The sequence below is a fragment of the Cydia fagiglandana genome, chromosome 12, assembly GCF_963556715.1.
Source record: "Cydia fagiglandana chromosome 12, ilCydFagi1.1, whole genome shotgun sequence".
Classification (NCBI taxonomy): Eukaryota; Metazoa; Arthropoda; class Insecta; order Lepidoptera; family Tortricidae; genus Cydia; species Cydia fagiglandana.
The window spans coordinates 16063289-16077889 of record NC_085943.1 but is presented as its reverse complement, the minus strand read 5'-3'; the positions used below and the strand labels follow the sequence as shown (position 1 = coordinate 16077889).

The following is a 14601-nucleotide window of genomic DNA, read 5'->3' as shown; positions in this document are numbered from 1 at the left end:
ATACTAAAAGTGTCGAGCGTAGACCGACGTACGTAATACGCTGTACGCGTTCCAAAGCCGGGCGCCTCCCTCATACTCAAAGCGTCGGGCGTAACCCGACGTACGTGACACGCTGTACGCTTGCCAAAGTTGGGAGCCGAAGGCACCCTTATACTCAAAGCGTCGGACTGACGCACGTGGCGCGCTGAATGCGTTCTAAAGCCGGGCTCCTTCGGCGCCCTCATACTAAAAGAGTCGGGAATTGCCCGACGTATGTGGCACGCGGTCCAAAGCTAGGCGACTTCGACTTTCTCATACTAAAAGAGTCGGGCGTAGTCGGACTACTACAAATCGCGCTCTAAAAAGTAGGAAACAATAAGATAGAATTATTTTAAGAAATTATCATGCAGGAAATTATAAATGTTATAATTTTTTGAATAAAATAATACAGCGTAATGTAATTTACTATTTTTTATATATTTAGCAGCTTACTGACACAAACCGAATTCCACGCGGGCGGAGCCGCGGGCACAGCTAGTAAGATTAATATTTTTACAAGTTAATATATAAATATCGCTCCGCTCCGCCCGCTACAGTTACTAAACCGCTTTGGATATCGTGGACAAGGACGACGGACGAACTGGTAAGTCATCTGCGAGTATAAATTTTGTTTTGAACCGCATCGCAGTATCGGCTTCAGCTCCCGGAGTCTCCGCGTTCCTCAAAATTCTAAAGTCTACGATAATCTATCATTTTTGGTCCTTCGAGCCGGATTGATCCATATTTTATTTATTATATTTTCCGCCATTTCGTTTATATTTTGTTTTATATTTGACATTTACATTTTCCGCATTTATTTTTATAATTTCCGCATTTATATTCCAACATGTCTAAATCAGAGTTGGAAAATAAAATAAAAATTTTGAAGAGTAAGGAAGAGAAAATCTTTGAACGTGTTTCGCGTATCTATGATGCCTCAAAAAATATTTCAAGTTTCGAATCGAGAAACAATGAGAAGTTTATGGCGGATAGTGAATCAATCGAAGAATTACGCGTTAATTTCGAAACAATTCTCGACGATATTAACAAATATACGATGTCTCTCATTCCTGGCTCTGAACCTGATTATGCAGCCCTAGATTCGTTCGAGGATATGTATTCGCCAATTAAACGCGCTCGCAATAATATTATTAAAATGTCATCACCGCAAATAAATGCAACCGCTTCCGCGAGTCGCAGCGACGGTTCCTCGTTCAGGGGTATTAAGCTTCCACCTATCGAACTGCCGTCTTTCGATGGCCGGACGGAAAATTGGCCCATATTTTATGAAATGTTTAAGGCCAACATTCATGACAACAACCAGTTGTCCGACGCGCAACGTGTGCAATACCTTGTTAGCAAATTGACAAATAACGCTTTAAAGTTAACTGCTGGCATAGTGCCTGGAGAAAACAAAATGCGCTTTTAAGTTGAAATGAACTTTTATTGAGTTCTAAATTAATTAAAATTACAAAAATGATCGCGGGACGTGCCGGTCAGTTCGGATCGAGAAAGAAGAGAGAGTGTTGCCACATACAAATTCTAAGGCAACTACAAAATGTATTGCTATATAAAAATAATACTTAAGCTAAGTTTACACTCTATATGTTTTGTATTAAACATAGTTGGGGCCAGGCAATACTACATACAGGTAAAGAGTGGACCCGCCAATAGAAACCTAAACACTAGAAAAGTTATTAATACTACATTACAGGTAAAGGACATAACTTAGTTATGGCTCTACGAAATATCTTATTATTAATTTTAACATCAGCTACCCTTACTAATCCGTCCCTACCAGGGAACGTTTTTACAATACGAGCCATGGGCCAATTTAATGGAGAGGTGTTCATATCCTTAACAATTACCAAATCACCTTCCATTAAATTAGTTTGCTGGTATTTCCATTTTGGTCGGCTTTGAAGCTGGGTCAAATAACTTTGAGACCAGGTTTTCCAAAAGTCTTGCTTAAGCTTAGTGCACATTCTCCAAAATGGAACCCGATTTACAGAGGTTTCAGTGAGATCAATTTCAGGATAAGCAGTCAAGGCTGCGCCACAAATGAAGTGTCCAGGAGTAATATAATCACAATCATTAGAAATAGCAGATAGTATAGGTCTACTGTTCAAAATTCCTTCTATCTCTATGATTACAGTGTTAAGTTGTTCGTAGGTCAAACATAGATTGCCTACTATTCTTTTAAAGTGGTGTTTTACACTTTTGACGCCACTTTCCCAAATTCCTCCAAACGTTGGAGAATAACTCGGTATCCAATTAAACGTTATATAGTTATCTGAGCAGTATTTGTTGACAGAGTCTCTACAATCTTTGGAGGAAAATAGGTCATACAAGTCTTTTAATGTATTACAAGCACCCTTGAAGGTTTTTGCGTTGTCACAAAATATGTTTGTGGGCATGCCACGCCGAGAAATAAATCGTTTAAGACATGCTAAGAAAGTTTCAGTCGTGAGATCAGAAACAAGTTCTAAGTGTATCGCTTTTACAGCAAAGCAAACAAAAAGCGCAATGTAGCCTTTTGTAATAATAGGCTTCCTAATGCGAGAGACCTTTACGTTAAACGGACCGCAGAAATCAATACCTACATGCTGAAAGGGCCTGCTCTGAGTGATTCTTTCTTTAGGCAGATCTCCCATCAACTGCTTTGCTGCTTCAGCTTTCATACGTATACATTTTATACATTTATGCACCACCTTTTTTACCTCTCTAATACCATTCACAAGATGATGTCTCTGAGATAGAGAGCCTAATACTAGCCTAGCGCCTGCATGCATAAGTCTTAAGTGCTCTCGTTCTATAATGAGATCGGTAACAAAGGAGTTTTTTGGAAGTATAGACGGATGCCGCTTGTCATAAGACAGGTTCTCTGCATTTTGCAGTCTCCCCACGGCCCTAATAATACCATTTTTATCTAGAAATACTAATTGATCACTAATTGTGACAGGCTTATTTTTTGAGAGCAGGACTAATTCTTTACTAAAATGGTCTGCCTGTGTACAACGTACAATCTTCGTCATAGAGTCACGCAATTCCCTTGCAGTTAAATTACTACTTGTTATTTTGTTGTCTCTGTTCAAGCAGTTATTGTAAAATCTATAAATAAAACCTATCACTTTTTGAAGTTTGTTAATGTTAGAATAATTTTTTAATAAATCTAGAGGCTCTACATTTGTGGTATGGCACAAAATTCCCTCTACATCGTCAGAAGACGCATCGAATGAAGTACCATGCGACTCTACATGTGTCATGATATCGTCATAATTAAATTCTTCTAAGTTTGTATGTGTATAATTTACATCACAAAGACTTGGCGAACCATGCCACCATAAATCACACTCCTGCAGCTTATGTGGTTCAACTCCCCTTGATAATAAGTCAGCAGGATTATCTTTTGACCTAACATACAGCCATTGCGAGTTTTCAGTCAGCTCTACAATTTGTTTGACTCTATTTTTTACGTATACAGTACTTTTAACTGCCGCTGTTTTGATCCACCACAATACAATTTGTGAATCACTATAAAGAAATATTTTATGAGGAACTCTATCATTTAAAATCTTACTAACTCTACTTGCCAATTGCGCTAAAAGTAGAGCAGCAGAAAGCTCCAATTGAGGTATGGTGTGAGACTTAGAAAGTGGGGACACACGGGATTTGGAACATAATAAGTTCACTTGAACCGAGCTGTCAGTCATAAAAACTCTTAGGTAGAGACAGCTCCCGAAAGCTTTAAGAGATGCATCGGCATACCCTACTAGCTCTACATGTGATACTAATTTAAAGTTTACACATCTTTCTATTTTAATTTGACCCATTTGCTTTAAATTATTTAAAAAGTTTGACCAGTATAGGAACTTTTCACTTGGGATTGTAGAGTCCCAATCTTTCCGCATAGAGCTATGGAGTTCTTGCATGAATAGTTTGGCCACCACTATTACTGGGCCAATTAAACCAAGTGGGTCAAACATTTTCCCTATAAAGCTGAGAATTTTTCTTTTTGTATTCAGTATTGTTGCCTCATTGATCGCAGGGCAAGAGAAACTCAATTTATCTGAATTTATTTCGAGTGTGAGACCTAATGTCTTCACAGTGTCATTTTGACCTATCTCTACACTATCGATTTGTCTGTGCTCAACTGGTATATCACTTAAAACTGGAGCGTGGTTCGAGCACCATTTATGTAACGAGAAACTACCTAACTTCAGAAGCTCTACAATTTGCCTTTTCAGCTCTTGAAGTGTCTCTACATCATCAGCGCCAGTCAGCACATCATCAACAAATGTATTTTTATAAATAGCCTGAGCGGCCAAAGGAAACTGATCCTTATGCATATTAGCTAGCTCATTTAGAGCTCTTGTAGCTAAAAATGTACTCGATTTTAAACCGTATGTAACAGTTTGAAGTTGCAAGCAGTTGATGGGGTCTTTAGGCGAATCGCGCCATAAAATGTTTTGAAGTCCGCGTTGATGTTCATTTATAAAAACATTGCGAAACATTTTTTGAATGTCACAAGTTAAAATAAAGGGATAAGTCCTGAATAAAATAAGGATATCAAAGAGCTCACTCTGTACAACAGGTCCGTTCAGCATGACTTGATTCAGCGACGTCCCATTTCTAGATCTCATCGATCCATCAAAGACCACACGATGAGGTGAGGTTCGACTCGACGGATTGAACACGCAGTGGTGTCCTAGAAAAAACACAGGACCATTTAAATCATAACCCTCAATATCAACTATCTTTGCATGTCCTAATTCCAGATATAGGTCAATAAATTTTTTATATTGTTCAAATAACAAAGGATCTTTTTGTAACCTTTTTTCTAACATTATGAATCTATTATAGGCAACAGAAAATGAGTCACCTAGGTCTAACTCTTCCATAGGGAAAGCTAATGGCATATCAACATAAAATCTATAGTCTTTAAGTGATACAGAGTCCTGAAATATTTTTTCAGCTTGTATAAACTCATCATTTGTAGATTTTTCCACTTCAGGAAGTTTTTCAGAGAGCCAGAATTGCTCCATTACATTTTCCAGTTTTTCACCATCAGATATATTATGAACTAAATTTGTTACAATATTACATGTAATACCTTGCTCGGGGATACTTCCTCCGACAATATATCCTAACATGGTATTCTGGAATACCGGTCCATTTTCAGTTTTTATGCAGCCCTGCAACAATATAGCAAAATAGATGTTTGCTGCAAGCAACAGAGGGATATCATTTGTTATGTAAAATGTGTCATCAGCTAAAGTTATATTTTTTGGGATATGATATTTAGATACATCTAATGATCTTTGAGGCAGTTTGGAAGTAATTTCATCACTAATATGACATTTCAATATTATTTTAACATTATTTTTACAAGATTGAAGAGTCAAAATTACATACTCATTCACTTTACATAGTTGTTTACGGAAACCAATAATATTGTTTGGCTCAATCATAGGTTGTAAGCCAAGCCTGCTTACCAAATCTGAACGAATAAAACTGCCTTGAGAAGCAGTGTCCAGTAATGCCTTGCATGTCACCTCTTCATTATTTTTAGTAATTAATTTGACCTTTATGGTTGGCAGCAAAACACCACTATCGGACACACAATTTAAAATAGTATTAACAGCAATGTCAAACTCACCAGCATCAGATGATAGTGGCTGCTGACTGTCATCATTATTTGCCCTGGGCTTGTCCACATTCACATTGTGCTCCTGGTGCAGCAATGTGTTGTGGCCCTGTTTACACATTTTACATTTAAAAGTAAATTTACATTTACCATCATGGTTATTAAGGCATATATTACACATGTGTTTTTCATTTACATAAGATTGCCTCTGGGCAGTAGGTAAAATTTTAAATATGGGACAGTTATATATCTGATGGTCTTTATTATCACAATACCTACAGGGCGGCAATGACTTCGATACCACATTTGTAACCTTAGGTATTGATTTGTGAGTACCTTCATAGCAAGTACTTTTATTATTAACATGTTTGTTAGCACCATCATAGTAGGTACTATGTTTATTTTGATGACTATCTTCGAGCGCTATAGCACGCTTTTCTAAATATTCAATGAAACCAGCCATCGTAGGCATGGTGTCAGAGTCCCGGTCTAACTGGTATGCCCGGTGTGTGAACTGATCTAACTTTCGACTCAAAATTGATATTAAAAGCATGTCCCATTTATCAACGGGTTCATCTAAATTTTTTAATGCATGCATCTGTTGGTTTATTTGTGAAACAAATGTTCGTAAGGAAGCCGCTGTGCCCTTTTGTATATTAGAAATATCTAACAATATACCTATGTGATTTGCAACCAATCTAGCCTTGTTGTCAAATCTCTTTTTTAACAATTGTATTGCTTCTTTATATGACTCATTTACCAACGGCAAGTTCAGAATAACCGCCAACGCATCGTCCTGTAGGTACTTTCTCAAATAAAAAAGCTTTTGCACATCAGACAGCGAGCTATTCTGATCAATGACAGCAGTAAATAAGTCGAAAAAGGGTTTGAATTTAGTGAAATCCTTTCCGTCGTAAAAGGGTATTTCAATTGTGGGTAACTTACATGTGGATGCGTTGTGGCACTCCGAAGTCACTTTTGTATTTAACATTTTAAGAGAACTATTTATTTTTGCTAATATGGAATAGTATTTCTCTTCAATATCTCCCACCTGTTCACCGTCGCCCTCATCAATGCTCAGTATGTCCATTTGCACCTTTTCGTAATCCTTTAAGGTGGAAATGAGCTTCTCTTTACGCGCCTCTAATATATCGGCGCTGGCGGCTGCCAAACATACGGGATCCTTGACAAAATTGTCGATTCTTGTAATGGTTCCTTTGCACTGTGAGCGTATAACACGTAACTTTTTTAATTTCTCCATTTCGGTAGACATTTAAATGTTTATTTATGACGAACGAAGGCACAAACACTTTTAAACGAAGGCACAGAGACGTTGATAGCACTTTGTTTTGATTTTTATTGAAGGTCAATGTCAAACTTGACAGATGACACAAAATGTCAAAAACCGCTGCGAAGTTCCGCAAGATGGCTGCGGATCGCGCCAACTTCACTCTATATTGAAAAATGAAGAATGCCGGTGGTCGAAAAATTCGACTTATACCGAATTACTTGCGGTTTTTGATGATGCTCTTTTCTCCAATCCGTGTATGATGTTCGTTCTATGATAGATAGAACGAAGTTACAGGCCAGCAGCGCCAGCCTAGGCACTGTCACGACGAGATTCCAGCCGGTATAGATGGCCAGCCAGCTCGCGCACGCACTTGCCGCGAACACTATTTCGACGAAACATCGGACACTGATACTTTTCCCTCGAAGGACCACTTGCGCATGGAGAAAACAAAATGCGCTTTTAAGTTGAAATGAACTTTTATTGAGTTCTAAATTAATTAAAATTACAAAAATGATCGCGGGACGTGCCGGTCAGTTCGGATCGAGAAAGAAGAAGGAGTGTTGCCACATACAAATTCTAAGGCAACTACAAAATGTATTGCTATATAAAAATAATACTTAAGCTAAGTTTACACTCTATATGTTTTGTATTAAACAGTGCCTAATGGTGAAACTTACTCCATAATTTGGAACAGTCTTGTCAAAAAGTATCAAGACAAACGCGCTTTGGGTACTTATTACTTGAACAATATTCTCGATCTCAAGCCATGCACAAATAATTCCAGCAGTCTTAACAACTTCATTGAGAAGTACTCCGCGTCTATCTCTGCACTTGAGCAGTTAGATATCCCTGATTTGACCGATTTTATATTTTTAAGATCTTCCCGTACATATACTTGGGGAACATGATAGAGTCTGGCTCGTGCGCACCCCCCGCAGTGCAAACCACATTCGGTTATGTATTTATGGGTGACTATCCTCAGAAGGGTGACTATCTTCAGAAGGATGACCATATTTATAATTCTTTCGCCGGTTTGATTCGCAATGACCTTGAGTCGAGCTTAAATAAATTTTGGGAATTGGAAGAGATCCCATACAAACGCTTCCTCAGTCCTGAGGAGACGGAGTGTGAAAGCTTGTACGTAAAGTCCGTTTCCCGCCAAGATGACGGTCGTTACACAGTTGCCTTACCCTTCTGTAAAGATTCTTCTGAGCTAGGAAATTCCCGAGCTGTGGCTCATCGCCGCTTGCTTTTCCTAGAAAAGAAATTTAAGCAAATACCTTCACTACGTGAAGACTGCAACAAAGTTATTGACGATTATATGAAAAATAATTATCTCGTCGAGGTTCCTGAATCTGACGTCACAGATGACGGCTACTACATCCCCCACCACGCTGTAATTCGACCTGACAAAGCAACGTCACGTGTTAGAATTGTCCTGGATGCTAGTGCCAAAAGTCATTCTGGTCAGTCGCTGAACGACATTTTACATACTGGTCCAAATCTTCAAGCAGATTTGTTTACTCTGCTTTTAAATTTTCGCCTGTTTCCAGTGGCAATGACGTCAGACATTCGTCAAATGTATATGCAAATATGTTTGCCGTCTCACGATTATAAATACGTGAAAATTTTGTTTCGCTTCAATGAAAATGAGCAAATTCGCACCTTTCAGTTTACGCGTGTTCCGTTTGGGCTCAAGTCAAGTCCATTTATGGCTATGCGCACTGTCAAGCAGCTTTGCTTGGATGAAGAGCATCAGTTCCCTGAAGCTGCAACTGTCGCTAGTTCCCAATTGTACATGGATGATTTAGTGCATTCGTGTATTAATGATGAAACCGCTATGCGCTTGTCGCAGGAGTTAATATCTCTCTTCAAAGCTGGCGCATTTGACTTAGTCAAGTGGTCCAGCAACTCGCCCGCGCTTTTAGAAAGTCTTCCTGACTCACACCGCGCTTGTGTCGAATTTAATGACAAACAGAGCGTCGCTAAGGTATTGGGTTTATCTTGGGAACCCTCCAATGATACTTTCTTCTTGACTACGTCCCCGCCCGCTGGAGGGAAGTGTACCAAGCGAATTATACTCTCTACCGTAGCTCGCTTGTTTGATGTGCTTGGTTTGGTAGCACCTGTCGTATTGTACGCAAAGTTGCTTATCAAAGAACTTTGGCTCAGTAAAGTTGATTGGGATGCAACTCCCCCAGAACACATAATCAAGTGTTACTCTATGTTGGTACAAGAATTTCCACTGTTATCAACATTAAAGATTCCGCGCCATGTAGGAGTTTTCGCTGACTCTAGTGATTGTCGAATAATTGGATTCAGTGATGCCAGTCTTAATGGATATGGCTGTGTCATCTACTTGCATGTGACAGATTCAGCTGGTAACTCAACTGTGAGGTTACTATGCTCTAAATCTAAGGTCTCTCCCGCTAAAATTACGACGCTTGCTCGTTTAGAGCTTTGTGCTGCTGTGCTGATGAGTAAATTGATCAAAATCGTACAGAACACATACCTTGCTCGTATCGCAATTAAAGAAATTTTTGCTTTCTATGATTCTACGATTGCTCTCAACTGGATTAAATCATCGCCTCATCGATGGTCGATATTTGTCAGCAATCGTGTTGCGCAATGTCAAGAAAATGTGTCACCAGAAAACTTCTACCATATTGCAGGAGTTGAAAACCCAAGCGACTGCTTATCTCGTGGGTTGACACCATCGCAGTTAATTTCGCATACATTGTGGTGGAATGGGCCTTCATGGCTGAAGGAGGCGCCGAATAATTGGCCTATTAAACCATTTCAATGCTCAGCAATCGATCAATTGCCAGAGCACAAAACTGTTGCATTGACCACTATAGTGCAGCAAGAGTCGCCTGTACTGTATGATTTGGCGCAACGCATTTCTTCCTGGAATAAATTGCTACAAATCGTTGTATATATACTTAGGTTTATAAAGAAATTAAACCCAACTGAAACAATTAAAAATCTTGAGACCGCTGAAACCGCTTTGATACTTGCTATACAGAAAGTTCACTTTAGTGAAGATATAGCTCAAATTAAAAAGAACCTTTTACCATCGCGCAAACTTGTAAAGTTGTCTGCATTTATTGACGACAAAAATGTTTTGCGGATTGGAGGTCGTCTCTCGAATGCTGATTTGCCGTTTGAAGTAAAGCATCCAGTTGTGCTACCCAAACGCGATCACATGGTGAACTTAATCATTGACCACTTCCATGTTGTCAATTGTCACACAGGTACAAGTCCATTAATGGCAATCATTCGCCAGCGTTTCTGGATATTAGATGGACGCACAGTTATTAGAAACAGAGTACATAAATGTAACTCATGTTTCCGGGTCAAGCCAACACATCCTGTACCGAAGATGGCTAACCTCCCATCTTGCCGCATACAAGAAGCCAAAGCCTTTGTGCACACTGGGGTTGATTATGCTGGCCCCCTTCGCATCACGCTTTGTCGCCGTCGTGGTCAACACGCACAAAAGGCGTACATATGCTTGTTTGTGTGCCTAGTTACAAAGGCAGTGCATATCGAGCTAGTCTCTGATTTAACGTCTGACGCCTTCCTAGCAGCGTTCAAACGATTCATATCTCGACGTGGTCCCGTCTCTTGTCTTTACTCAGACAACGGAACAAACTTCGTCGGTGCCAAATCTCAACTGGATGAGATGTATAATCTTTTCCGCACGTCTGATTTCAAATGTAAACTTTACCGCGAATGTAGTAATCACCGCATTGAATGGAAAATGATTCCCCCTCGTGCGCCTCATTTCGGTGGTATATGGGAATCAAATATTAAGAGTGTAAAAACGCATTTGTACCGTGTCATTGGATCACAGATTCTGACATATGAAGAACTGTCAACCGTGCTCGTTCAAATTGAATGTATACTTAACACTCGTCCGCTCAGTGTTTTATCTTCGGATCCGCATCCCGAAGTATTAACTCCCGCTCATTTCTTGATGTCGACACCGCTCCAATACTTACCCGCGACTGACCTGTCTACCGAGTGTCGTAACCTCAACAATCGGAAAAGATTGCTGGAATCGATTGTGCATTCCTATTGGAAGAAATGGCGTTTGGAGTATTTGCACACACTGCAAGTTCGGAACAAGTGGTGTACTCCAGACCGTCCGGTTGTCCAAGGCACTGTGGTTCTGATGGGTGATGATGACATACCGCCCTAACATTGGCCGCTTGGCATTATTACTGCCACACATCCTGGACTAGATGGTGTAGTTCGGGTCGCTACTGTTAAAACCGCTGGTGGGCTATTTAAACGCCCTATTGTAAAACTTTATCCGCTGCCTTCGCAATAATCTGTTCCTTCCTCTTCCTTTATATATATATATATATATATATATATATATATATATATATATATATATATATATATATATATATATATAAATTCATTTACCGCATCATATCATTTCATTTTTGAAATTCTCCGCATTTCAAGGCCGGGAGCATGGTGGCGCTACTGCGCCAAATTCCCTTTCGACCTATTTTAAATTAAATACTCTACGGTGACTGCTAGCCACCTAGACATGACGTTGACATACTGACTTACTGACAGACTTCACTATTGAAAATTAGTTGCCGCATCAAGTACGGATTTCTTCGTGCTGTTATAAGATTAATATTTTTACAAGTTAATATATAAATATCGCTCCGCTCCGCCCGCTACTGTTACTAAACCGCTTTGGATATCGTGGACAAGGACGACGGACGAACTGGTAAGTCATCTGCGAGTATAAATTTTGTTTTGAACCGCATCGCAGTATCGGCTTCAGCTCCCGGAGTCTCCGCGTTCCTCAAAATTCTAAAGTCTACGATAATCTATCACCATTTTCATCAAGATCGGGTCGAAAATAAAGAAAATCAAGATGGCGGCTATTTCGTGAAATTTCGACTTCAGATTCTTGTTAGGGGCCTCTCAGACCCTCAGATATCGATTTTCATAAAGATCGAGTCAAAAATAAAGAAAATCAAGATGGCGGCCGTTTCGTGAAATTTCGACTTCAGATTCTTGTTAAGGGGCCTCTCAGACCCCCAGATATCGATTTTCATAAAGATCGAGTCAAAAATAAATAAAATCAAGATGGCGGCTATTTCGTTAAATTTCGACTTCAGATTCATGTTAAGGGGCCTCTCGGACCCTCAGATATCGATTTTCATCAAGATCGGGTCGAAAATAAAGAAAATCAAGATGGCGGCCGTTTCGTGAAATTACGACGACAGTTTCGTGTTAAGGGGCCTCTCGGACCGTCAGATATCGATTTTCATAAAGATCGAGTCAAAAACAAAGAAAATCAAGATGGCAGCTGTTTCGTTAAATTTCGACTTCAGATTCATGTTAAGGGGCCTCTCGGACCCTCAGGTATCGATTTTCATCAAGATCGGGTCGAAAATAAAGAAAATAAAGATGGCGGCCGTTTCATAAAATTTCGACTTCAGATTCTTGTTAAGGTGCTTCTCAGACCCTCAGATATCCATTTTCATAAAGATCGAGTCGAAAATAAAGAAAATCAAGATGGCGGCTGTTTCGCTAAATTACGACGACAGTTTCGTGTTAAGGGGCCTCTCGGACCGTCAGATATCGATTTTCATAAAGATCGAGTCAAAAACAAAGAAAATCAAGATGGCAGCTGTTTCGTTAAATTTCGACTTCAGATTCATGTTAAGGGGCCTCTCGGACCCTCAGGTATCGATTTTCATCAAGATCGGGTCGAAAATAAAGAAAATAAAGATGGCGGCCGTTTCATAAAATTTCGACTTCAGATTCTTGTTAAGGTGCTTCTCAGACCCTCAGATATCCATTTTCATAAAGATCGAGTCGAAAATAAAGAAAATCAAGATGGCGGCTGTTTCGCTAAATTACGACGACAGTTTCGTGTTAAGGGGCCTCTCGGACCGTCAGGTATCCATTTTCATCAAGATCGGGTCGAAAATAAAGATGGCGGCCGTTTCGTGAAATTCGACTTCAGATTCGTGTTAAGGGGCCTCTCGGACCCTCAGATATCGATTTTCATAAAAATCGAGTCAAAAATAAAGAAAATCAAGATGACGGCTATTTCGTTAAATTTCGACTTCAGATTCATGTTAAGGGGCCTCTCAGACCCTCAGATATCGATTTTCATCAAGATCGGGTCGAAAATAAAGAAAATAAAGATGGCGGCCGTTTCGTAAAATTTCGACTTCAGATCCTTGTTAAGGTGCTTTTCAGACCCTCAGATATCCATTTTCATCAAGATCGGGTGGAAAATAAAGAAAGTCAAGATGGCGACCTTTTCGTGAAATTCGACTTCAGATTCGTGTTAAGGGGAATTTTGGACCCTCAGACATCGATTTTTATCAAGATCGGATCGAAAATAAATAAAAATAGAGATGGCGGCCGTTTCATAAAATTTCGACTTCAGATTCTTGTTAAGGGGCCTCTCAGACCCCCAGATATCAATTTTCATAAAGACCGAGTCGAAAATAAAGAAAATCAAGATGGCGGCCGTTTCGTAAAATTTCGACTTCAGATTCTTGTTAAGGTGCTTTTCGAACCCTCAGATATCGATTTTCATCAAGATCGAGTCATAAATAAAGAAAATCAAGATGGCGGCTGTTTCGCTAAATTTAGACTTCAGATTCGTGTTAAGGGGCCTCTCGGACCCTCAGATATCGATTTTCATCAAAATCGGGTCGAAAATAAAGAAAATAAAGATGACGGCTATATCGTTAAATTTCGACTTCAGATTCATGTTAAGGGGCCTCTCGGACCCTCAGATATCGATTTTCATCAAGATCGGGTCGAAAATAAAGAAAATCAAGATGGCGGCCGTTTCGTAAAATTACGACTTCAGATTCATGTTAAGGGGCCTCTCAGACCCTCAAATATCCATTTTCATCAAGATCGGGTCGAAAATAAAGAAAATCAAGATGGCGGCTGTTTCGTGAAATTTCGACTTCAGATTCTTGTTAGGGGCCTCTCAGACCCTCAGATATCGATTTTCATAAAGATCGAGTCAAAAATAAAGAAAATCAAGATGGCGGCCGTTGCGTGAAATTTCGACTTCAGATTCTTGTTAAGGGGCCTCTCAGACCCCCAGATATCGATTTTCATAAAGATCGAGTCAAAAATAAAGAAAATCAAGATGGCGGCTATTTCGTTAAATTTCGACTTCAGATTCATGTTAAGGGGCCTCTCGGACCCTCAAATATCCATTTTCATCAAGATCGGGTCGAAAATAAAGAAAATCAAGATGGCGACCGTTTCGTGAAATTACGACGACAGTTTCGTGTTAAGGGGCCTCTCGGACCGTCAGATATCGATTTTCATAAAGATCGAGTCAAAAACAAAGAAAATCAAGATGGCAGCTGTTTCGTTAAATTTCGACTTCAGATTCATTGATTTTCTTTATTTTTGACTCGATCTTTATGAAAATCGATATCTGAGGGTCCGAGAGGCCCCTTAACATGAATCTGAAGTCGAAATTTAACGATATAGGCGGCTATATCGTTAAATTTCGACTTCAGATTCATGTTAAGGGGCCTCTCGGACCCTGAGATATCGATTTTCATCAAGATCGGGTCGAAAATAAAGAAAATAAAGATGGCGGCCGTTTCGTAAAATTTCG

The 14601-nt window shown here is 39.6% G+C and overlaps 2 protein-coding genes across 6 annotated transcripts; one reads left to right on the top strand and one right to left on the bottom strand.

Annotated features, from left to right (window-relative positions):
* Positions 1–1466: 1466 nt before the first annotated feature.
* LOC134669616 (uncharacterized) lies at positions 1467–7305 on the bottom strand. 5 transcript variants are annotated; one of them, XM_063527268.1, is made up of 4 exons: positions 6611–7289; positions 5678–5774; positions 5132–5213; positions 1467–4726 (listed from the first exon to the last, which is right to left on the bottom strand). In XM_063527268.1, exons 2-4 carry the CDS (start codon positions 5735–5737, stop codon positions 1722–1724), a joined length of 3147 nt encoding a protein of 1048 aa, XP_063383338.1. In that variant the 5' UTR covers positions 5738–5774; positions 6611–7289; the 3' UTR covers positions 1467–1721. The 5 variants fall into 5 exon arrangements, with proteins under 5 accessions (XP_063383338.1, XP_063383339.1, XP_063383337.1 ...); XM_063527269.1 differs by having other exon boundaries at positions 6717–7289; XM_063527267.1 differs by lacking the exon at positions 5678–5774 and having other exon boundaries at positions 6717–7289.
* A 555-nt stretch (positions 7306–7860) lies between these two features.
* Positions 7861–11160, top strand: LOC134669380 (uncharacterized). Its single transcript, XM_063526900.1, has one exon. It carries the CDS (start codon positions 7861–7863, stop codon positions 11158–11160), a length of 3300 nt encoding a protein of 1099 aa, XP_063382970.1.
* Positions 11161–14601: the final 3441 nt, after the last annotated feature.